The sequence below is a fragment of the Festucalex cinctus genome, chromosome 7 (assembly GCF_051991245.1).
Source record: "Festucalex cinctus isolate MCC-2025b chromosome 7, RoL_Fcin_1.0, whole genome shotgun sequence".
Classification (NCBI taxonomy): domain Eukaryota; kingdom Metazoa; phylum Chordata; class Actinopteri; order Syngnathiformes; family Syngnathidae; genus Festucalex; species Festucalex cinctus.
Window position 1 is genome coordinate 8,173,015 of NC_135417.1, and position 25,018 is coordinate 8,198,032.

Genomic DNA, 25,018 nt, shown 5'->3' on the forward strand with positions numbered 1-25,018 from the left:
TTGTCCTCGTTTTACGATAAACTTTTATTCTCAACGGCGGCGACGTAAGTCGGAACGGTCCGTGAAATTCGACTAACACACAAGTTGTCAAAATTGACTCCAATCTGACAAAATAATTTTAGCAGGAGTAATTGCTGTTTTCAAAAACTGTATTTTAAACACGTTTGTAAAATGTTTTCTCTACTTTTGTCTTTGTGCCACACTGTTGAAATTTAAATGTAATATATGAGCAACATTTGATTTGACAAACAGACCGTATCACAGTCAAATAAAACAAAAATAAACAACATGAAGCTCAAGTTACTTTTATTGTTCCCCCAGAAGAATATGGCACAACACCTTACAGAAAAATTCTTGCCCGTCTCACCCACTGCTGCGGAACAACTAATTTGTTGTGCCGGGCAAAAAACCAAAACAAAAAAAAAATATTAAATGACGAGTTTCAAACATAAAATGCATTTCACCTGACGGGTGAAACAATGTTCTTCCACTGGTAACAGTTAATGTTTTATACAAATACTCCATGAAGGACTGCTGCTCAGTGGTACTGCCATCGGTAAGACAAAAAAAAAAAAAAAAAGAATGTTTAAATGAGTGCAATTAAACTGGCCTGTTGGGTGAATACATCACAGTTTGAGAGAAGTTTTAAAAAAAAAAAAAAAAAAAAAAAAAAAAGAGCCACAAAGTACATTAGCATAGCTAGTTTTGCTCCTGTTTGGCAGAATTCAACCCAACGCTTTGTTCAAATGACAGCAGGTAACAATGTATGCTTGTGCTTGTGACAAGACAGGCAATTTGTAAACAGTAGTGAACCGAAATTCTTCACATTGTGTCTTGAGCTTTATTTTTTGCGATGCCAGTTGCCATCTTTTTGTCCCCCTGTAAAACAAACACAAACAAAGGGAAAGCATGGAAGCAGAGGTGAAGAAAAATGGATTGCGATATTTAGCATGTACCTTATTAACATTATCTAATTATTTTTTTCTCCATGTGACAAAATTAGATTTATGTTATTTAGTGTTTGTAATGCCCCTCGACACTGTCACAGCTCAACACACACATAAATCATCCACCAACAATTCTGAATTTCCTCTCACAAATCAAATGTTTGCACTGTAATACCAAAACTGACCTGTGGGAGGCAGCATGACGCCACAGGACATCCTGACAAAAACAACTGCTGAAGCGAAAAGCTAACTTCTGGTAACTCCACTGCAGTTGTGCGAGACATGTTTTAAAGACTGTGCACCACCCCTAGCTCAGAACCTTCCACTGACAACTGTTGACTGCTATTGCACAGGCCAGATTGTGTCACCTTTCACCTTTAAAACCGATACAACTCCCCCTTAATCCTCTTGATGCGAGAGGATTGCGCCTACTAGTCCCAGTAGTACGCGCTCTCCTGTGGGCTAAATGCCCGTGGCGTGTTAAACCAATGCAGTGAGGGGTCTCTTTTAAACTTTGAGGCCTTTTTTGGTGACTAATGTTAACAACGCTAAGCTTGGCTCCAAAGTACAACCGAGTGGAATTCAATCAAAATACGGAATGGCGTATATAAACATATGAAATACTGTGAATTGGTTCAAATATTTTACACTGAGGAACTTCCCTTTCCGCTCATCAAATCTCATTTAAAAAAACCAAAAACAAAAAACAAAAAAAACGGGAACTTACCACATCATTCAGGCTTCTCCCTGGTCGGTCCACCGTCGGGGTCATCAGGGTCCACGGAGTGAAACTCGGCCACGTACAGGCTCTTGTCAATGTTGCCCGGAATGGGCTTGATGTCGGTGACCAGCTGGTCCTCGATGTTCTTCAGGTTGTGGCGGTCCTCGGAGGTGATCAGGTTGATGGCCAGACCCAGGTGACCGAAGCGACCTAAACAAACGGAAATGGAAAGTCATCACGGGATCATGTCAGTCCTTCACATCAGGGGTCACTAACATGGTGCCCCTTCCCACCTCAAGAACCATCTGAATAGCTCGGGCCCTTGTTCTAAAAATAGGAATGGTGATGAAGTCATCATTTCTAAGTGTAAACACATGAGAAGAATTCAAGAAACAAAGTGTTCCATAGATAATTGTTTCCTACATTTTAAAATAATGGTTGATAATTTCGAGCAAGAAATGATTAACATGATCCATGTCACAGATCATTACCTATTAATGACAACATAATTTGAGCAAATTTGTCATTTCAGTAAAACTGGTAGCCCTTCGAATAAACTAGTATTTAAGTCGATGTTGTGCTAGTTTTGTTGTTTCTGTAAAGTGCTTTGTGACAGCTAAGGCTGTTTGAAAGCGTTACATAAATAAAGATGACTTGACTCTTCTATTAACTCGAAAAAAAAAAAAAAATCGCATTCCCTTTCTGTAATGCCCAAAGCTGCCACAAGATGGTGCCACGTTTATGAAATGCAGAAATATTACTATTAGCCATGATTTTTATAATGTACTCAAAAATAACTGAGAAAAAGGAACTTAGAATTTATCTTGATGATGACGTCAAACTGTAGTTATTTACTTGCATTCCTGAACAGACCAATAAACAAAAGTTTTTTTGTTAAAAAGCTGAACGCAGGCTAAAACAGTGAAACCAGTTTAAAATTCCTCATTTCCGTTTAAAACAGTAAACTGTCAAGAGCACAATGAAATGGAAAAAGCCCCCGATAAAAGTCCTTGTGATTGTCAAATACATTTGTTCCGAGAAACTGAATTGGACGTCTGAGTTTAGTCACTTATTTATGTATTTATTTATCTCTTTACTCTTACTTATTTATTTACTGATGTAAAATGTACTAACTTGTTATAAAAATATATATATTTGTACTTCAAAATGTTTGCTTTGTTCTTGTTTACTGCAAAATCGGATGTTTATGTTTATCACTTTGTATAAAGAAATGCCTGTTCTTAAAGCGCTTTATAAATAAAGTTGAGTTGAGTTGAGAATACCCCCAATGTTTTAGATGGAACGGTTGGTGGTCACCTGATCTCCCGATGCGATGCAAGTAGGTCTCTGCGTTTTTGGGGAAGTCAAAGTTGATGACCACGTTGACCGCCTGGATATCGATGCCCCGCGTGAACAGGTCTGCCAAAAAGAAGGAGCATTTTCTTGAGCGCCCGATGGACTTTCGATTGGTGGCAACAAGCGTCGCGTGTTCCTCCAGCGACCTGTGCACACCAGGTTCCGGCACAGTCCGTTGCGGAAGTCGTGGAAGACGCGGTTCCTGTAGCCTTGCATCATTTTGGCGTGGATGTAGAAGCACGAGTAGCCCAGCTGCGTGATCTTCTTGGCCAGGAGCTCCACCCGCTGGGTGGAGTTGCAAAAGATGATGGACTGGTTGATTTGAAGCTGCAACAAAAAACGTACGAGATTCAAGGTAAAAAAAATCACAATTTCTGTTTTTAATGGCGTGTATAGTATGGAAGAGGATTAGGGCCAGAGAGAGAAATGTGGGTGGCTTCTGATCTCAAGAGGTTTGCAATTCTAATTCACGAGGTTAGAACTGAAAAGAAAATAGAGGAGCTTGACCCTCACCCGGGAAAAGAGCGTATTGAGACAGTGGACCTTCTGCCTCTCAGTCACATACGCATAATACTGAGTGATGCCCTTCAAAGTCAACTCTTCCATAAGGTTGATCTCATATGGCTTCTGCAGGTGTTTGTTCTGGATGGGGCAGGGAGGGGAAAAAAATAATCTCTCCAAACATTTTTGTCAATCCAAAAATTTGCAAGTCATCATACCATGAACGTCTGCACACTGATGGGGAAGGTGGCAGAGTACAGCAGAATCTGACGCTTCTTTGGTAAGAATCTGATGATGTCTTCAATGATGACCACAAAGTCTTGAGAGAGGAGCTTGTCTGCCTGAAAGTGTAAACAAGCAATAACAGGAATTGACAAAGTTATTTAGAAAAAAAAAATGCTTTTGAGTGACTCAAGAAAGTCCGACCTCATCCATCACCATCATCTGTATCTTGTCCACTTCAGCCAGACCCTTCTTGATCAGGTCCAGTATTCTTCCGGGCGTGGCGACCACCATGTGCACTGGTGGGACCAAAAAAATAAATAAAAATAAAATAAAATTAAAAATAAAAAAAACACAAAAATCAACAGAATACAAACTTACTTTCATACTTTCAAAACAAACAATACTGAAAAAAAATGTATACATTACAATGATTTTAAAAAATGCTTTTATTTTAAAACTGATTAAAGAGTTTTGTTTTTTATTCAGAATTGGAAATAAGTGCAAGATGCCATCTAAATTTGATCGTTAAGATCATTTATTTTTTAATATCACACCAAGTTATTTCATTTGCTCCCAAAAATGTATAAATACGTTCTATTTTAAATGTTTTGAGTGTCCCAAAGACACATTTTTACATTTTTATTTATTTATTTATTTTTAATGCTAGAACATACAAAAAGCTTTGATGCAGCCTCTCAACTGCAAAGAACAGTTGAAGAAATGGTAGTTATTACACAAAAGGCCAGCAGGTGGCAGCAGAGCAAAGGAGATCAACCAGGAACATGTTGAACAAACAGCTCAATTACCGGTACTCACAATTCTAAATACATTTGTGAATAATGATGAAATTTAGCTATATTCTAATGCTAATTGCTGCTAATGGAAACAGAAACTAATGTACTTTTTTTCTTCTTGATGAAATAAGAGACTTTAATCTTTCTTTTGGTAGGTTCCATGTTTTTATAGCATTAGGACACAATATTCTGTGGTCCTTGCAAAATCAGTCAAAATCCAGTAAAAATGGCTGGGAGAGAATGAGTTCATGTTGTATCAAAAATAAGTCCAAGCTGCGATTTAGAAAACGTGAAAGTAGAAACGGCACGTTGAATTGTGAATTTCAAGCTGCAACGTGCACGAAGCAAAGACCTGTCTCGTCGAGGCGCATGATGTCATCCCTCAAGTTGGTGCCGCCGGTGGTGGCCATGACCTTGACTCCGCCGAGGTGCTTGCTGAGCTGAATACTGATCTGGCTCACCTGCAAGGCCAACTCTCGCGTTGGCACTACGACTAAAGCTGCGGGGGAGAAACACAAGTGGGGAGGGCTAATGAAATGTGAGGGTTGATGACAGCGCGGACAAAGTTAGTCTGGGGTCATCGATTTAGAAAAATATATATGTGCAAGAGGGGGGGGGGGGGGGAGAAAAACACTGTGAAGGCGGAAGCAAATGCTGACCTTGAATGTGATCCTTCTTTAGGTCTATTCTCTCCAGGAGAGGAATGAGGTAGGCTCCACTTTTGCCCGTTCCGTTTTTGGCACGGGCTAAAATATCTCGGCCGGACAAGGCAATGGGGATGCTTTCCTCCTGTGAGAGAGCACATTCATGTTCTCGTTTAAATGTCAAGACTACTGGAACCGTCAACATAATTTTTTAAAGTTCTCATCCATGCATTTAAAAGAGTGTGAGAAGGTATTTTCAGAAAATCCTAAAAAGAACCGATATTCATGGAAACTGCACCTGTATCGGTGAGGGCTTCTCCCATCCCATCTCAAAGATCCCCATGAGGAGTTCCCTCTTGAGGCAGTAGTCTTCAAATTCATTTCCCTTGGTGGCGGTCACATCCTGGAATCGGCAAAAAGCGTAGACAATAAACTGCAACGATTATGTACAGTGAAATTTGCAAACCACTCAGACTACTTTACCGATGTTCTAATTCTGTTGTCTTTTGGAGGAAGCTCCAAGCACTTTCTCCAGTCATCCCCAAACCTAAAAAAACAAATGCATTATATATATATAAAAAAGTGGGAGTTGATAAGAGGCTATATAGTGTGAATTGCCTTTCAAAACAAATCTTACTTGATACCGCCGCTGCTCTGAGGAATGCTGCTCTTCTTCTGGGGCTGCTGGCCACTGCATCCGGCAGTCTTGCCGCTTCTGAGCTGCCCGTTAGTTGCTTTCATTAAGCCACTCATCTGTGCTGGGTTTGCTGTTCTTGCGGCAGCCATTTTTTCTTGTCGGTCTTACTTTTAAATTTCCCAGCGCAATTGATTCTCAGCAGAGATTTGTGTTTCTTACTGATCAAGTAGAGACTAAAAAAAGTAAAACCTGCACTGCACTTTGGGTATCTGTCAACAGGCCCCTTGAAAATAAAAGTCCTGTGTGTAAATTGGGATTATTTACAGGATAACTCTCCAAAAAATGAAGAACTTAATCATATTAATAAATAAATCAAAATATGTGACTTGATACACACCCTATTTGTTTTCTTTGCAGGGTGTTCATCTAAAAGTCATCTTTATTAGCTTTACCAGAATAAGAAATCCTGTTCATTGGTGTGACTTGTGATGAGTGCTACATTTACGAAATACATTCAGCTTGTTTCTTGCCACTGTTTTGTGAGTTTTCCTTCCACCTGGATTCTGCTTTCCTTTTTCTATTTATTGAGATGGCAGTCTGGAAATTGCTTTGGGATTGGCCAAATACAGGTTACCTGCAATGAAATAAACTTTTTTTTTTTTTTTGGTAACGTAAACACATTCAATACATGTCACTAACAAATGTTAACTTTAATTGACATCTCAAACAAAAGTCATTTTAAACCTCGAGCACGAAGAGAAAAGTTGTCACATTTGGCAATTTAACACGGCGTCAAACGTTTCGATGTAGCAACGTGCTCTTCACTCATCGGCGACCGAGACAACACTTGAGTCATTTCGAGACAACTTTCAACATACTTTCAACTTTTCCTCGTTAGCATGCTATTAGCCTAGCCCCCCTTCAGAGTTAAAAGTTTGATGCTAAAAAACAAACAAACAAAAAAACCCTCGACTCATTTGGCGAACCTACCTTGAGTTTGCCGCATCCATCCAAAGTATCTTTTAGCTTTTTAATGTGATATATACGTTAGTCTAATCGTAGTTTTGACGTTGTCCCGACAAAATCCGCTTCAATTGTAATATATCACTTCTTTTGTCATCTCGCTTTCAAATTACTGACAATCCAACATGGCCGCGTGCTTGCTTTACTATTATTGGTCAGTCCGCTCTGTCGGGGCGGGCCGGAAACTGACCAATTAGATTGCAGTTTCTTTCAAACCTAAGCAGTTGATTGGAGCGTATGGCCGAAGGCGTTTCCAAACTTGTACGTTTTAATTCTTCGATTATTTTTTACTTTACACAATTTTATCTTTTAAATTACAATTTTTCATTTCAAAAAATCGCTTTGAAAAAAAAACTGATATTACTAAATAATACTCATAAATGTATGGCTAGACACAACACAAGGGCATATGTATTTTTAAATATACTGTTTATTTATATTAAAAAAAAAAAAAAAAAATCAGAGACACAGAAAGGTTTGCCGTTCAGCTCCATGTTGCCAAACAGCAAATTGTGCAAAACGTACTGAAATATTGAACAGTTGGACATTCAAAAGGTTGAATGAAGTTCACCTGTAAAGGTCATAGTGCATTTTAGGTTCATCTTGAAATTTTACCAGAAGGCCCAATCAAATTTGCTAACTTTTTGTGAGTAGCGGATGTAAAAAAACCAAAACAAATCAAAAACGCACACACGAACACCACTAATGCAAATGTAATGCAAATTCCATCCATTTATACAGGGGGTCCTCGACAGTCAGTATATACTGTATGTGGTATACAAATTATGATTAAACAAACTTGTGGTGGATGCCCCACCTCAGGTTTATACCCGGGGTTTGTTTGTAGAGCGCTTTGCCCGTACTTTGCACATGGCTGGAATCAACAAACTTAAGATATGTCACAGCTCTGTCACTGAACAAATTAAACCAGAATTCACGCTTCTACTGAAGGGTGTCACATGTAAGTGTGACATGATAGATTATTGCAAATTACATTTCTGGGGTAGGAACTGATCTCTGTCTTAAACCGAGGACCCCTTGCACACTGTAGTTGTCCCCCCCCCCAATAAATTCCAACTGTACTCTATCCACTGCTCTTTTTCATTTGCAAAATCCCTGAATCAAAGTTTGGTCATTTTCCCTTGTTGCTTGATGGTTCAAGGGATACTATAGTTGCCAGTGTCTGTGCAGGAGAAATAGTTCCCTAGTAAAATGGAAAAGTGAGCATAGGCGGAGTCCTCGACGAGTGGGGGCCGGTGGAGTGAGGGGTGGGCGGCATCGTCGAGGTGGGAGAACAATCACGACTGTGGCTTGGAGATGGGGAACCTAAAATGACAAAAGAAAGTAAAAAGAAAAGAAAATCACACATTATCTTCTGTGAAGGACAACTAATACTACTGTCATATTGAGAAGCTATGGGAGCTGAGCTGCTGAGGAGGTGCAGTTATTAAATTAGTGGTGGGCAATTTTTGATTGAAGAGAAGAAAATAAAAGCAAACATAAAAAGTAAAAATATGTATGATATATTGTACTACTTAATTTTATTCTAATTAAAATACAATTAAAATCATTTAACCCAATATTTTTTTTTCCTCCAATTTTTTTTAGTTGATGTAAAAATATTTTCATAACAAAATAATTCATGCTGGGTTGATGATTTGTGAAATAGATTTTTTTTTTAAAATACGAATTACTATTATTTACAATTACAATTGATTGATGTGATTTTAAAAACATTCTAATCTAATCTATTTTATTACTTACAGCAAATATTAAAATATTAATTTTACTAATATTGTTGCAGCTTTTAAGTTATAGCAAATTATTATTATTATAAAATAATTTAATATGGCAAATTAATAAAAAAGAAAGAAATACATTTTAAATAATCACATTTATTTAAAAAAAAATTGAAATAACGAAAAATATTCCAGGACTCTTGATAATTGCAAATGCTCATTCGGCTGGATGGAAGACTGGACTGAGCCATAACTTGCATTGTGCAGGTGTACCTAATGTAACGTCTCCTACCATTGGTCATCAAGTTGCTGCCATGCGGCGATGACGACGTGCCAATGTGTTGATCCGGAAGTCGGATGGGTTTTGAGCCCCTCCCTCGTAAGATGTCTGCTATCTGCAAAACATTACAAATGTCTGTGACATCTTGTTTTTTCTTCTTCTTCTTCTTCTTCAATGTATTTATAATGAGTGCCAATTAAACGCGCATTTTTGTAATTCACGGACTGGTCTGGTCCCCATAACATAAAAAAACATGATCAAACATTGAACACAATTGAAAGAAAAATAAGGTTTTCTAAACCTTAATTGAGTGACATCATGAGCTGAAGTCGGGTTGCCTGATGAGCGCCTACAGCAGCTCCTTTGTTTTGTCTTGCTCAGTAAACAGTTGAGAGTACATTGGCGACTGTGGCTCTCCTTGCCCACATGTGAGGGCATTACAGCACCGAGGTCAGCCATTGCATTTTGCAAGTCAAACGCCAACTACACTTGAACAATTTGGAATTGCGATGGATGGACGGATGGACGGATGGAAGGACGGATGGACGGAAGGATGATTGATGGAGCTCAACAGCTGTAGAAAAATAGCAGGATGAAAGTAATCAGCAACCATGCTCATTACTTTCATCCTGCACTATCATTGTTTGTCCACTAGATGGCAGGATAAACTAATTACATTGGTTTGCTTTGCCCCTCCCCTCACCATTAAGTGTACAGTAGCAGATTACCACTGCTCTAATGGGATTCATAATAATGCCTCAATGTACAGTAGTGTATGTTTGTCTCATACTGCCTCCATGTGGCCAAAGTGGGCACACAAGAAGAAGAAAACGGTTTCATTCTTTTTAATTCTATTTAATTATGTCCTTAATTAAAGTGTATTTTTAGGGCAAAGTTGAAAGAGTTACTGATTACATTCCCATTCCTTTCAACGTGAAATATGATTTGTGATACACGTGTTTTGAGTTAGAAGCGTGGTCACGGAAATTCAACTTGTATCTCAAGGCACCAATGTACTTCATCAACTTGCCACCATTGAAAAGAGTGTATGCCCCGATGAAGTTTTTACCTTCTTGTTCTTGGCCAGCATGACGGGCGTGTCGTTGTGGTAGTTCTTGAGGCTGCTGTCGGCGCCGCTCTTCAGCAGCGCCCGCACCACGTCCGCCTGGCCCCGCGCGCATGCGCAGTGCAGGGCCGTGTTGCTGCTGTACGACGGCCTGTTCACGTCGCAGCCGCTCTGCGCCAAGGGGACAGGGAAACAAGATGATGGATTTATGGATTCGTAGACTTTTAAGACTTTTGTAACTCGAACTGAGTCACAAGTCTTCCCACCAAGGTTATTTAATTAATTAAACTAACTAAAACTAAAACTAAAATTAAAAAAAGAATTGCATTAACAAAATTAAATTAAAACCAAAATGTTTTTTAAAAGACAAAAACTAACCGACTCTACAGCTTATCTTTACAAAACTAACTAAAATTAACTTTATAGCAAAAATGTCGTTGGTTTTCATCTTTTGTAATTAATTTAATGCATGAGCCTTTGGGGATGATTTGGGGATAATATTAACCAGAATAAGGACGCTTGAAAATGTGTCACACGGAAGTGACATCATCAAGCAGCAGCCAATAAAAAAAAATCACCTTCAGATGACGTTGCTCACATGCTGTTTTTTGAATATTGCGCACAATTAATACATTCTTTAAAAAAAACAAACTAATACAGAAACTAACACTAAACTAAAACTAAGCATTTATTAAATAACTAAAACTAATAAAAACTAACAAAACCACCCTGAAAACAAATTAAAACAAACTAAATTTCCAAAACAAAACTCAAAACGAAATCAAAACTAACTAAAATGAAACATTCCCAAACTTTAATAACCCTGCTTCCAACACAATCCCTTTACCTCAATGAGGAAGCGGACCATCTCTGCATTGTTGCTCTCCACCGCCAGGATGAGGGGACTCTGGCCGCTCTTGATGTCCTAATGACGAGCGTGCGGCAAAGTCACCCATCGGAACGCAGGCGGGGTGAACGTAAACCGCGTGACGAGTCGGCGAACGCAACGAGCGGACTGACCATGGTGTTGACGTCCGCTCCCGCTCCCAGCAGCATGGCGGCCAAATCTTTGTGTCCGTGTAGCACAGCCATGTGGAGGGGGCTCAAACCTGGTGTGGGAGTTCAAAGGTGCAGAATGTATGTCAATAGATGATGAGCGATCATGGACATGTAATGTTTTGCAGCAACTAGCATTAGAATGTAGCTAAGTTTCATTATTATTCACAAACCTGCTAAAAACATTGGGGAAAAGAGCTTGTTGAAACATGGCCATGGTTGATCTCTTATACTCTGCTGCCAGCTGCTGGCCGTTTTTTTTTTTTTTTGTAATAACAACCATTGCTTTAAGTGACCTCTTTAGGTCAGAATCTGCATCAAAGCCTTCTGTTTGCTCTAGCATTAAAAAAAAAAAAAAAAGAAGAAGAAAAAAAAAAACAAAAAACAAAAAAAAAAACGTATAAATACATTTTTGGGAGTGAAGGACAAAGTATTTAAAAAAAAGGTATTAATACATTTTTGGGTTTGAATGAGGTAAAAGGTTTCATTCGCTGGCCCGCCTTTTAAAATCAGTAACGTGTTTATGGTCACAGACAGTATAAAATGTGAGAATGGTGGCCACAAGTGGACAGAAATAATACTTTCACCTCACATGCCTACAACATATATTGGTATTAAAAACTCATTTGCTCGCAAAAACGTATAAATACATTCTATTTTTAATGTATTGTGTCCCAAAGACGTATTTATACGTTTTTGTTTTTTTTAACGCTCGAGCATAGAGAAGGCTATAATGCAGCCTCTCAAATGCAAAGAACGGGTCGAAAAAATAGTAGTAATTCCAAAAACGGCCAGAAGGTGGCAGCAGAGTATAATAGATCAACCAGGGCTATAATGAAAACAAGCTGAAGAAGAAGAAGAAGCAGAAGAAGAAGCAGAAGAAGAAGATGCAGCCTTTACCCCGAAAGTTTTTCATCTCCAGGCAGCCGGCCGACGCCGGCAGCGAGAGCACCACGGACAGACACTCTGCATGGTCGTATTCGCAGCAGAGGTGCAGCGCCGTCTGGCCGTTGCGGTCCAACGCGGACGGGTCCGAACCGGCCCTCAGCAGGGCCTCCACCATGCTTACTTGCTTGGTGATCACCGCCAGGTGGAGGGGAGTCTGCGGAGGGGAGGTTTTTCACAAATGATTAAACGTGCACTCAGTGTTGCCTCAGACCAAATTGTGGCCCCTAGGAAGATTTCAGTTTGGGAATGGCTGTATTTCATGGGCCAGATCCGTGCCGGGTGGGGTGGCTCTGGATGCACCGTAAGGTGAAATTTCACACGACATTTAAGTGTAGTACAGATTAGAGGACACAATAAAGTGGAGCCAACGCCCGATCATTACGCCTGACTAACAAACCAAAACACAAAACCAAACCAACAGTGAGTCATCATTTTGATACGTTTATACAATTGGTGACCAAAATGAATAGAGCTGTTCAGCAAGATTAAGAACTAGTCAAGACAAGTTTTTCCAAATCTTTTATTGCGCCGGCGCACATATTTTATATTAGGAATTGTGCAACTTGCGGAATATGTGGTACTGTATACCAGACCAATGATCATCTTGACTCAGTTTACGCACAAATTTAAGTTAATTATACATCGTCAGCCATTGAACAGGCATTCAATTAACTCATTCAAACCCAAAAACGTGTAAATACGTTAAACACTTTGTCCTTCATTCCCCAAAACATATTTATACGTTTTGTTGGCTTTTATGCAAGAGCATACAGAAGGCTTCTGGTATGAAAAGGTGACTTAAAGCAATCGTAGTCATTACAAAAAACGACCAGCAGGTGGCAGAAGAGTATAAGAGATCAGCCAGGATCATGTGAAATACGCTCTTTTTGTGAATGTGAACGAATACTGATGAAACGTAACTGTATTCTAATGCTAATTGCTGCAAAATGGAAACAGATACAATTATATTTGTATCAAATATTTATTGATATCTGATGAAAAAAAAGAGACGAGACGCTAATCTTTTCTTTTGGTAGGTTCCATATTTTTACAGCAATCGAACACAATATTCTGTGGGCCTTGCAAAATCAGTCAAAATCCAGTAAAACAGCCGGAACCAAAGGGGTTACTTCACTCAAAATGGATGCAAGTGAATGAGTTCATTGTTGTTGGCGGTCAATATACGTCACCAGCATATACAAGCCTAGTGTAGTTACTGAACAAATAATGCCTCAGATCATGTAATCGCATTGTTACCGATGAAGTTTAAATGTAGCGCTTATCCAAGTCTTATTCGTAGCATTTTCCTCAGAAATCAATGTATTCAAGTTAGCGGAGTGGCAACGTAAGATGGCCGCCTGTGGTTTCACTTCTCGCGACGGCAAGTAAGTGTCATTGTCAAGCCGAGTTGTAATTTTATCCATTCAGTCATCGTTAGTCCGACTAGTTTGGGAATCACTAGCCAGGACAAATACTACGCTGGATGAATCTACTGGGGGCCAGTTGAGCAAGGCAGGATATTCCCGAGCGTGAGGTCAGCGTGTCATCATGCTGATAAACAGCAAGGACGCTCATGTTTAAATAAAACCAGCGTTCAGCATACAGGGAAGTGGATTTTCCCCACTCATATTTGGTTGGACAGGTTGCACAATAAATAGCAACTGAAAAAAAACCAAAAGTTTCACTTTTGCTCCTTGACTGACTTGTTGGAGGTGTGTGTGTGTGTGTGTGTGTGTGTGTGTGTGTGTGTGTGTGTGTGTGTGTGGGTGTGTGTGTGTGTGGAGTTTGCTCATGTCATATCGTAATATAGTAAAAGTTAAATATGTTTCTGTAGTGTGTGTGCAAGAATTTTAATAGTGTGTGGGAGTTTTTATTTAGAATGTGAGGAAAAAAAATTTTAAAAATTGAAAATTTAAGTAGGGTGTGAGAGTGTTTTTGCTGTGTGTAAGTGTTTCAGTAGTGCATGAGAGAGTTTCAGTAGTCTGCGAGTGAGTTTCAGTAGTGCCTACAAGAGTTTAAGCTGTCTGTGTAAAAAAAAGTCACCAATGTTTGTGAAAGTGTTTCAATAGTGCGTGAGAGCATTTCCATAGACTGTGAATGAGTTTCAGTAGTGTGTGAGAGTGTTTGAGTAGCTTGTGCGTAAGCCCTTTAAGTAGTGTGGTTAAGAGAATTTTAGTAATGTGTCAATGAGTGTTTAAGTGCTTTTACCAAAAGCATTTCAGTAGTTTGTATGAGGAAAGTGTCTCAGTCATGCGTGTGAGAAAACATATAAGTAGTGTGTAAGAATGATCCCTTAGCATGTGTTTCAGTAGTATGTGAGAGCATTTCATGTATTTCATGTGTGGGAATTTGTAGTACAGTGCGCATAGTTTTCTATAATTCACGAGAGCCCTTTGATAGAATATGTGAGAACATTTCGTTAGTGTGACTTTCAGTAGTGTTTGAAAACGATTCAAGAGCGTGTGTGGCAGAGTTTCAGGAGTGTTTGAGAGCATTTCAGCCAAGTGCGGGAATCTGCAGTACAGACCGCGATAGTATTTCTGTAGTTCACAAGACCCTTTTGGTAGAATGTGTGAGAGCATTTCAGTAGTGTCACTTTCAGTAGTGTTTGAGATTGTTTCAAGCGCGTGTGTGGAAGAGTTTCAGGAGTGTTTGAGAACGTTTCAGCCAAGTGCTGGAATTTTCAGTACAGCCCGCGATAGTATTTCTCTGTGAGAGCATTTCAGTAGTGTGACTTTCAGTAGTGTTTGAGAGTGTTTCAAGAGCGTGTGGTTGCCGGGTTTCAGGAGTGTGCGCGGGAGAGTGCGTCAACAATGTACAGTGTGCGTGTGTTGATTTGTATTTCCATGGCAAGGGCTGGGGTAAAGAGGCCTTCCAGTAAAACAAATCAACTTGAAAGACCGTCTTTATGGACTTCATCCAATTACGCCATTGTCCATCAGTTTCCCTGAATCTTGTGACTCACACGCCCGCACACGCATTCGCTCGCCACACACAAACACAGTCATATATTTACAGTATCTGTCATAAACTGACATCCGGATCTTATCGAACAGGAAGTGACCCATCCCCATCTCCATATTTCGGCCTTCAAATCAGACCTTCCTGTAAAAAGCCTCCAGAGTCACTAAAACAAAACCAGAGCATCGATAAGAGGAAGCATACTCGCGCGTGTGCGCACGGCTGTGCGTGTGTAACAAGGAAGAGCAGGAAGGCAGGAGAGCGAGGGAAAATCCCTCGTCCTTCCCTACGTACTCTGACATTCCTCGGAGATGAGTGGAACTGTGAAATGCCTTCATGCCGCGCCAAACAGACAACTGCAAAGAGATCATGCATGCACACAAATAAACTTTTTTTTTTCTTCTTCTAATAGCGTCACAGTGACTTAGCGGTTGAGAGGCGCCATGAGAGAGAGAGAGAGAGAGAGCGAGCGACGTGCAAGAAGGGAAAGTCCCCGCGAACCACCCTGTGAACCTCAGGTATGTTACGAAACAGCCTCAAGCTAGACGAGGCAGGGTTGGGCGAGTGGGGAGGGGGGGGGGTCACGTGACTTCTCGGAACGAGGATATCAAAGTACACACAAACACACAGATGCTTGGCGTGTGCAAAAAAAAAGAAGTGAATTTCAATGTGTATTTTTTTTTTATATATGTCTACACAGGTCACAGCATTCACCGTGAGATTTATCTACTTGATTATCGCTGAAATTCTGCTCTGTTTGCGGAAATCTGTGGTTTATAGAAATTGTTTTTACAGTATAACTGACCACTTATATACTATGATGCCTTTGTTTGTGGGAAAGGAGAGCCGCAGTCTCCATGAACTTTTTTTTGTTTTTTTGCCAATGACTGCAAGGTGAACAGAAAAACACAATGAGCACACGAACACGGGAGCAGCTGACAGCCACAGAACACACCTGGGCACTCGCATGCAGACATCACGAAACCCGAGTAGGCCCCGCCTCCTTTAGGCACATCTAACATAACAGATAACTGACATCTATTGAAATGCATTGCAATTAATTAATTCATTCATTCATTTTACAACCCCCCCCCCAAAAAAAAAAATAAATCTTCAATTTTGGAGGACAAATTCTGGATAACAACCCAAAACAATACCAACAAATACTGAAAAAAACAAAGTCTAAATCTGCAGATATGCGAACAAGAAATTAAGCAAATGAATTAAGCAATAAATCCATCGATCGCAGGGGGCAGTTTGATGTCAATTTTAGTTGACAGCAGAGGGCAGCAGACAGCTTTTTTTGGGGGGGGTCTCGTGTTGACAGAGGAGTGTGACGATATATCGATACTGTGATAAATTGTGATACTTTTTCTCTAATGATAGATTATCGATACGTCCCCGCAAGTATCACAATATTTGTAGTTAATATTCAACTACAAAACGGCTCCATTGTTCATGACTTATGAAGCAATTACTTGGCGGGCCACTAGGGGGAGCGCCTCATAAGAGTGGCGGCAAAATGGACACAAGTCTTCAGCGAAGAAGACTCATTATATAATTTACTTATTTATATTTATTATTTTTATTATGATTAATAATGTATTTTTTTTATATTATATTATTATATTATTAAATTAAATTTAAATTTAAGTCAATTATTATATTTATATTATATTTATATTTATTGATATTAATTTATTATATTATGATTTATTAGTTTTTTAATTTTATTATTTATTATATTTTTTTATTTTTTTATTATTTTTATGTATTATTTATTTATATAATATCATTATTATGATTACGTAGTTTCATTGTAGATTATCGAGGATTTATTCCCTGAGCAATATATCGATAATCGCGGTATCGTCATATTGTGAGATAGTTATCGTGAGCCTTGTATCGTATCGTATCGTATCGTATCGTGAGGTAGCCAGAGGTTCCCACACCGACAAAATTTCAAAAATTACTGTCGGTGTGGTTTCAATTTAGTAGCAAAATGAACAACAATTCAAGGATGAATTTATATCTGGATGGCCTCTGAAAACTGCCAAAGCGATCCTAAAATGGCCGCTAAAACCCCAAATGGTCATGAGTCATAGATTCGTCTAAGACTTATTTTGTGGGTCAACCCAGGAGAGACACGCCTACCAAATTGCAGGTGTCGCTAATATTGATGATGTCATTGCATTCCAACGTGCATGATGATCCGGCGAAAGGTTTGCGCGGCCGCCCGAGGGATTTAGTCACACATTCTGCACGATGTGTGTGTGCGCGAGTCTTAAAACATCTCTCATATTATCGCGATTCAAGCACAATCGGGCACTTGCAATATTGTTCACGAGGGGTGCTGTTAGTATCATTCTTGTCAAAATGCTTCTTGCACGCCAACCACAGAAAGTCAGGATTGGTCAGCAAAGCAGCATTAGAAATATTTTCTTCTTCGGCGGGTTCAACATTGCACAAACGTGGATGGAACCTGGCAGGAAAGTAAACAGGCAGAATTTTATTTTTTTATTTATTTATTTTTTTTTGCAGGGATGTTGCGTGCAAAGAAGCGAGGGTGTGAGAAAAAAAAAAAAAAAGTGCGTTTGTTTAGGTGTCGGGGTTTGCAGACAGGATATCGCACACGTTTATCACACGATGAGAAAAGTGGGACACTTTGGTGAGGTGACTCCCCCCGAGCATGACGCTCTGCATGCCGCAGGAGACATCAGGAACATACAATAAATAAATATATATTTTTTTTTAATAGCCACTTGTATACAAAGTCATGTGCAACAAATCAAGCACTGTCTGAAGAAAATGTCAAGCAAGAAATGGAGAAAGAGCATATACACGGACAAGAACCAAAAAGGGATACTTGACTCATTGAGCCATTTTCAGCAATAAAAAGTTAATATTTTGTACAGAATGAATTTGATAACAATCAATCCTGACTCATCTGTTTTCTGGGTTTGGTCGGCAAACAGAGCCATGACAGCAAGCGGAAAATGTTGCTATTAAAAAGGTATTAATAGTTCATGAAAAAAAAATGAAGTTATCAAATTAATTCTGAGCAAAATACGAACTTTTTACTGCTGAAAATAAAAAAATAACAAGGATTTCAAAGAAATACTCAAATGGCTTGCCGTAAAGCTGTTTGAGCATTTATTCAAAATGAATTTTCTTACGAGTGGGGACAAAAAAAAAAAAGTACTAGTAGATATAAAGAATATTGACGAAATGTGGCTTGCACTGTCAATTGTGCAACTAACAGCATGAATCGAAAAAGTTTTCTTTGGCAATACTTTGTATAGAAAGTGTTTTGTGCAAAGTTTTGTTTTGTGCACTGAAGTGACACTTTTTACTTAAAAAAAAAAAAAGATTTAGCATGAGTTTTGGAATTAAAAGTATACAGAGCCTCAGACATGAGATGGAGAAAGAAAAAAAAAGTTGTGGCCAGCTTAAGTGAGCACATAATGCTAATTTGTGGCCACAAAGTATGAACTGTACATTAAAGCGAGCGCACAATATCATTCCCACGACTAAATTGCAAATGTGGGTACGCAAATGAAGTGCACCTTCATTAGAAACTGAGCAGTCCTTTTACCATGCTGCTTTTAGAGAGGGTACACTTGCTTTCCCAGCTGTACAGGAATGATGCTATGATGCTAATGCTATGAAATTGTATTCTATCTATCTATTTCATATATTGCATTAGTATTATTATACCTCTTCTGTGGCCACAAATGAGTATTTTGTGCACTGACATTTAACTGTAAGCTTTTGGAGCTGTTTTTGGAAAAGTGACATATTAAGAATTAAATGCTTCATTGACCTTATAAAGTTGAGTACAAAATGGGCATTAGGGTTAGTGAAAAGATTGACTTTTTTTTTTTTAGTAAGATTTAGAAAGAAAAGTTGACTCTTCTGAGTAGATAATGTACATATTTTGATATTTTTTGGGGGCTATTTAAGCTTTAATTTATAGGATTACATGCAAAAAAAAACACACTATGATTATAGTAGAAAAATTAATAAAAAAAAAAAATAATTTAAAAAAATTGATTCTTGTATGGACAGTAACGTCCCAACATCAATCATTTTGGTGATATTTGCTGTTCATGTTTATCAATCCAACACATGTTGATGTCTTTCACAATCTAGGAAACCCTGAAAAAAAATCCCTTTTGATATCAAGGCGTGAACAAGGAGAGAATAAACGAAAACCAAACAAAATCCGGGAACGGGTGTACAAGTCTTCCCGGCGTGCTTGTGGTGAGTACAGGTGGTTTTGAAAAAAAAATAATAATAAATGAAAGAAAAGGTAATTTCCACTGTATAATCAAGAGTCACAAGAGAATGTGCGAGCAAAAAAACACGAGGCGAGCAGGAAACGGCGCCGCTTCCTCTTTCATTCTTTTCCATGTTAGGTGAGGCCCGGGGAATGCGGTTAACCTGCTCCACGGATGCAAGTTGCATCACGTTACCCCCCTGACGAAGGCTTTGATGATGTCGTTAAAAGTCCGCATCGGATGCCGAGCTGCGTTAGCGACAACGAGTGTGAGCGCGCGCGCGATATAAAGAATGCGATGCTTTTGCTTTCACCTGTCGCAGGTTGTTGTAGATGTCGAGGCTTCTGCCGGCGCACTGCAGCAGATGGATGAGTTGCCTGACGATGGCCAGCTCCCCTTGCACCACCGCGATGTGCAGAGCTCTGGAAGGAAAACCACAATTAGGCCTCCATTCTTGAAACATTTGCATCTCAAATCATCTTTCCCCATTGAGATGAATAGAAAGGCCATTAATCTGTTCCAAAAAAAAAATAAAAAATTCTATTTGTTTAGTAAGCAAAACTGGCACTCTATAATATTGTACATAAACATCTATCCATCCATCGCTTATTCCTCACAAGGGTCGCAGGGGGTGCTGGAGCCTATCTCAGCTGGCTTTGGGCAGTAGACGGGGGACACCCTGGACTGGTTGCCAGCCAATGGCAGTGTACATAAACATATAGAATCATTATAATTTAAAGAATTAAACAGCACATGGTATGATTTAGTGCTGCAATCTAATTCATTGTGGTGCTCCTTCTTGCTGTGCCTGCCTTTGCCACAGGGAGGCAGTATATATAGACAGTAGAATGTTTGTCTGTATTATTATATTACCGGTAACCTGTGTAAATGTCCACCATTTGTGTTCAAATACATGTTGCGTTGAAAACCATGACTATCGATGCTAACCGTTAGCATGTCAATCGCATTTTGCAGCATTTGTTAGCATAAAAGGGGAAGTCTAAATAAGTGAAGTATCTCTTTAAGTTATGAATGAATGAATGAATGAAAGAAAAAGTCTGTCTCATACCTTTGTACAAAAACAATCTTTATTTCAATTACTTCTATGGTAATATATGATTTTCCAGAACTTTTTTTGGTATCAGGAGAAAAATCAAAATAAAAAAAAAAAAAAACTTACTTTCATTTCCTTTTCATGAGCCAAGCAGAAAAAAAATTTGATTTTTTTCTGAAATAAAAAAAAATTCATTTTGAGGCCGAGCGATTAACTTAAAGGGCCCGTTTCCAGTTACAGCAAAAGCACAACATGACTGTGAACAAATTTCTGATTACAATCAAAAATCATTTGCGGTGTACTTTTAAATTTGATTTTCGGGGCAAAAAAAAAAAAAAAAAAAAAAAGTCCACAAACCGACAAGGGAGAGAGGACACCTGTTGCGAACCGCACTGCCGTTAGCTTCCAGTAAGAGTCGCACGAGGGGTTTTGACGTCACTTCCTGCCGCCGCTAACAAATGGCCGTTTTCTACATGCCGCCGCGCGGCGTGAAATCCATCCACATTAGCACGACAAGGGGCTTTTCTCACCCGACTGCCAGAGATTGCGCAACAGGAAACCCGTCGTCGCGTTTCTCGAGAAGACGCTCCAAGCGAGCGCCCCTTTTTGCAACAGGACGTGTCGGGGCATCGTCAAAACGTTGATGAGAACGCCTTTGATAGAGAAGCGAATGCGGTAGCGGATAGGAAGCGTCACCGGGGCATGTGAAGTGAAAAAAAAAAAACGATGTATGCGAAAGTGTGCAGCTGCTACTCATTCCTGTAAGTGACATCATCATCGCACACAGCTGACGACGTGCGTGTCAACAAATGCCTCCCTCCGCTTGCCATCAGACGGAACTCGCCTTAAAAGGAGACGTAATATTTGAGCAGGTTTTCAGTTGAGTTCCATGCGTTCGTTAGCACAAGGATCACAAATTACAGACTCATTTTTTTACTAAAAAAAAAAAAAAGTGATATTAGACTGAAATTTCAAGAAAATGTACAATATACTTTAAAGATGAAGTCAAGTCAAACATTTTATTTACAATATATGCCCCAAATAGCAACATGGTTGAACTTGATTAAAATCAAATTGTAATGATTGTTAAATATCTGAACTAGAATTAGTGTGTCAGAAATCAGTCAGCAATCAATCTGTCAGAACACACTATAGGGAGGTCATTTTTGAAAGGAAAGAATAGAAGAGGACCTAAAGATGAACCTTGTGGTACACCTTTGTTAATAATCAAGTCAGGTTGGCTGACTGTGGTTTCATCACACAGAACTGAACTTGTTTTTACCCGTGTATGACAATTCAAGTGTTATTTACAACATCGTATGCATAGTGAGTTCGGTTTTAAAGTGGCAACAGTTTGAAAACGGAGCACTTGAATTCCATTTCCATACTTTGCCATGGGGGGGAAAACCAAATTAAAACAATAGCATGAACGGACACATGACTTGCAAAGCGAAGCATCCGCCGACTCGAATGCGAGAGGAACGCGCGCACGTCAGTCAGAGAAAAAGACAACTAAGAGCAAGATGAAGGCGATAAAGAAAAAAAAAAAAAGACAGAAAGAGCGGTAAATGAGGAAGTGGGGAGCGGATGTTTGGTTTTCGAGCCTATTCATTCAAAAAGAGCCAATTGTCGAGATGCACATACCTGAGAAAAACCACACCGGGTGCTTGATAGCGCACGCTCTTGCCTTTTCCCGACCCCGACGACACGCATTGACGCAAGCGGCGACGCGCGGCGGCGAACGTCGCGCACAAGCGTCTTGTTGTGTGCGCTTGCCAATCGCTCCTCCTCTTGAGAAAAGCGCCGGGTGGCATCTTGCAGACTGAACTGTCACCATTCACACTATGTTCTCACGATATTGATTGATTACGTAAGATTTTTTTTTTTTAATACAGGATTCAGCCAAGTCTAGTGCAAAGCGCGATCTTAACTGGGTGGAGTTTTTGGTATTTTCAGTGCTATTAAAATATTTTAAGATGATAATTCATTCAATGAATTGATTTGTACAATGATTCAGTGGGATGTTTTTGCCGTATTTATGAATGCCAATGACATCCACCTCACACAATCTGCGCTCAAAATTTGTCAGCCTGCGCCTCCATCAAATCCAGCAAAATCCCGTTACACCATCTGCGTCGCGCCACAACTTAGACCTGATTGTAGCCCGTCTAAAAATTGAGTTTACTTTTGGTCACCAAATTGCAAGGTAGCCGGAATGCCCAGTGGGGTGTTACGCGACTGTTAAAATCAAATAAATAGAGAGGGTGAGGAGAGGAATCTTCAGAGTGCAGGAGTGAATTGTATCAGTCAGTCCCTCTCCTCTCTCCTCGTGAGCCCTGAACTGAGTGTCTTCTCTCCTTTTTGTGTCATGTTTAATAGATGTCAAACAGGTAACCCTGACAGCCTGGCACAAAAACAAATATGCGCCCATTTTTATGCCAAGCACAGTCTACTTTCTTTCTACTATTAATAATTGTTCTGATATTTTCAGAGCACGATTTGCTCATGATACACATGCACACATACATTTTGGTGAGGATCGATCATGTTTTTCAGTAGTGTTAATTTTATCCGTCATTTTTAAATTTAGTCTCAATTTTAGTCCGTTTCAATCACACTTATCCAGTTTTTATTCTGTCAACTTTTAGTCGACGGTTAATCTAGCATTTTAGTCTTTATTTTAGTCCAAGAAAACGTCATTTTATTCGTCTAGTTTTAGTCAACAAAAACTGTCAACGTTTTAGTCTAGTTTTAGTCAGGACAATCATTTTATGTTCATTTCGTTGTCAGCAGATAACGTTGAACATTTCAGATGTAAAACTATTTCACATAAAAAAAAAAAACAATTCTCATCTTTTCGATGAAAAACAACTTCACACACACAATTAAAGTATATCAAAAAGTGGCTACTATGGCTCCATGCTACACGCTAGTAAGTTAGCCAGCATTAGTTAGCGGTCGGATTAACATTAATGTTGGAATGTTATAGCCGTTGGATTAATGTCTTAACTATAATTACTTCTCTTTTTTTTTTTTTTTTTTACCTTTCACTGTGAATCCGCCTCCTGTTTGTCACGTTTGTGCATGTTGCACTCATTAGCTGCAGATTTGAAAGGGGGTCTTTCAGAGTGACAGATTAGCATAGACAAAATTATATCATTTTTGTCTCATCTTTGCTTATGAACTAAAATATCCATAGATTTTAGTCCAGTTTTTCAGTGAAGGACATTTTCCAATTGTTAGTCGACGAAAATGGAGACTGATTTAGTCCTACTTATTGTTTATTAACAAGGGTTTTAGTCTTGTCTAGTTTTAGTCCCTTGAAAAATGTGCGTTGACGGAATATTTTTGTTTAGTTTTCGTTGACGAAATTAACATTCGTTTTTAGACGTCGAAGCTTAGCCTGACTACATTCGCCAGCCACCATCGCTCCAAATGTCCCCCCCCCCCCAATACTTGACATAAGAGTAAAATCTCCTACGTGTCTCCGTCCTCATCTTGCTGTGTGGCCAGCGCGACGCCCGTCAGCAGGTACTGAGTGTGGTGGAAGCCAAGATGGTTCAACTCCGGGTAGTGGAATGCCGGGTGGTGGTGACCTGAAAAACAGGGTTTGAACAACTTTAGTCAAAAAGGGAAATCACCAACTGGACATTTTCTCAATGACTCGTCGGCTGCTTGAGGCCCTGCAGACCCCGGGGGACATCATGTGTCACTCACCGTACACAAACCACAGGAGGAAATGAGTTTCTAGTGACACGATGGGAATTTGGACCACATTAGGTACAACAGCGCTGTTTCATGAGACCAATACAAATATTGGGACTGCACAAAGATAATTCCCGGCATATTTGATTGACACAAGTATAATTTTAATGTTTCACATTGAGTCCTACGCCTAGATTTTAATTCTGTAATGGAACTAAATATGGGCTCCGAAATATAAATGTACAAGTATATCTAATGTTTTCTGCAGACGAATGTTAGCACGCATATGGCTGCCAACATGATGCAAAAAAAAAAAAAAAAAAAAAAAAAAAACATTTTAAGATCACGTTCCTGTCAACCAAATAACATTGCACATTTTATTTAAATACTTGCAACTTCTGCTACATTTCTGTAATTGTATACAAAAAAAATCAATTAAAAAATATAGAATTTAAATGTTAAACGGGGCACACACAAATATTTACAATGCACATTTTTGTACTTTATTATTTATAATCGTGCGTATCATTTTAATACTTCTATTAATAAATGAAATCAAGTTTTAAAACTGAGCAGAATCAGCAGAACAATTAATGACACGAACGGCACATTTTAAATGAGAAAATCTGCAGAAGGTCAAATCAAGCATCTGTAAAGGTTGTAGTGCAGTTAGTCATCCTGAAATTTGACCCAAAAGCACAATATCCAAAACTTTTTGTGAGAACAATATGTCATGGTTACAATTGAGCCATATGATAAAAAATAGTTAAGTGCAACATGTTACATTCGGGCTGGGCAACAAACCGAATCAACTCAATTCATCCATTCATATTCGTGACCGCTTATTCCTTACAAGGGTCATGGGGGTGCTGGAGACTATCCCAGCTGGCTTCAGGCAGTATAGGTTGCCAGTCAATTGCAGTCAATGAATTCATCATTTCAAAAATCAATGTAAAAATTAGCTTATTTGTGAAACTGGGGTGCATATAAGTAGACAAAATATACTCTTCTTATGCATTATTAAAAGTTGTTCTTAAGTTCTGGTTCTGTTATATCCAAATGTTATTTATTGTTACGAACG

At 39.1% G+C, this 25,018-nt stretch overlaps 2 protein-coding genes across 2 annotated transcripts in view; both read right to left on the reverse strand.

Moving 5' to 3' along the window:
* Nucleotides 1-289: 289 nt before the first annotated feature.
* ddx61 (DEAD (Asp-Glu-Ala-Asp) box helicase 61) lies at nucleotides 290-6,967 on the reverse strand. The gene is made up of 13 exons (XM_077527917.1): nucleotides 6,816-6,967; nucleotides 5,826-6,459; nucleotides 5,672-5,735; nucleotides 5,487-5,591; nucleotides 5,204-5,333; nucleotides 4,897-5,043; nucleotides 3,952-4,046; nucleotides 3,744-3,866; nucleotides 3,538-3,666; nucleotides 3,171-3,351; nucleotides 2,986-3,087; nucleotides 1,675-1,878; nucleotides 290-879 (listed from the first exon to the last, which is right to left on the reverse strand). Exons 2-12 carry the CDS (start codon nucleotides 5,972-5,974, stop codon nucleotides 1,679-1,681), a joined length of 1,425 nt encoding a protein of 474 aa, XP_077384043.1. The 5' UTR covers nucleotides 5,975-6,459; nucleotides 6,816-6,967; the 3' UTR covers nucleotides 290-879; nucleotides 1,675-1,678.
* Nucleotides 6,968-7,291: 324 nt separating this feature from the next.
* Nucleotides 7,292-25,018, reverse strand: part of bcl3 (BCL3 transcription coactivator) — a 30,204-nt gene continuing 12,477 nt past the window's right edge. The window contains exons 7-14 of the mRNA XM_077527229.1: nucleotides 23,714-23,828; nucleotides 19,492-19,600; nucleotides 11,890-12,091; nucleotides 10,954-11,042; nucleotides 10,781-10,858; nucleotides 9,937-10,104; nucleotides 8,880-8,982; nucleotides 7,292-8,174 (exon numbers count right to left, since the gene is read on the reverse strand). Of these exons, the coding sequence (XP_077383355.1) occupies nucleotides 8,053-8,174; nucleotides 8,880-8,982; nucleotides 9,937-10,104; nucleotides 10,781-10,858; nucleotides 10,954-11,042; nucleotides 11,890-12,091; nucleotides 19,492-19,600; nucleotides 23,714-23,828 (986 nt within the window). The 3' untranslated portion in view covers nucleotides 7,292-8,052. The remainder of the gene's footprint in view (nucleotides 8,175-8,879; nucleotides 8,983-9,936; nucleotides 10,105-10,780; nucleotides 10,859-10,953; nucleotides 11,043-11,889; nucleotides 12,092-19,491; nucleotides 19,601-23,713; nucleotides 23,829-25,018) is intronic.

Coding starts and splice junctions, on each gene's coding strand:
- ddx61 (XM_077527917.1), bottom strand. CDS start 5,974: ATGGCTGCCGCAAGAACAGCAAACCCAGCACAGATGAGTGGCTTAATG. Junction 5,044..5,203: donor AAAGAAGGATCACATTCAAG/GTCAGCATTTGC, acceptor TCTCCCCCGCAG/CTTTAGTCGTAGTGCCAACG. Junction 3,352..3,537: donor TCAATACGCTCTTTTCCCGG/GTGAGGGTCAAG, acceptor TTTTTGTTGCAG/CTTCAAATCAACCAGTCCAT.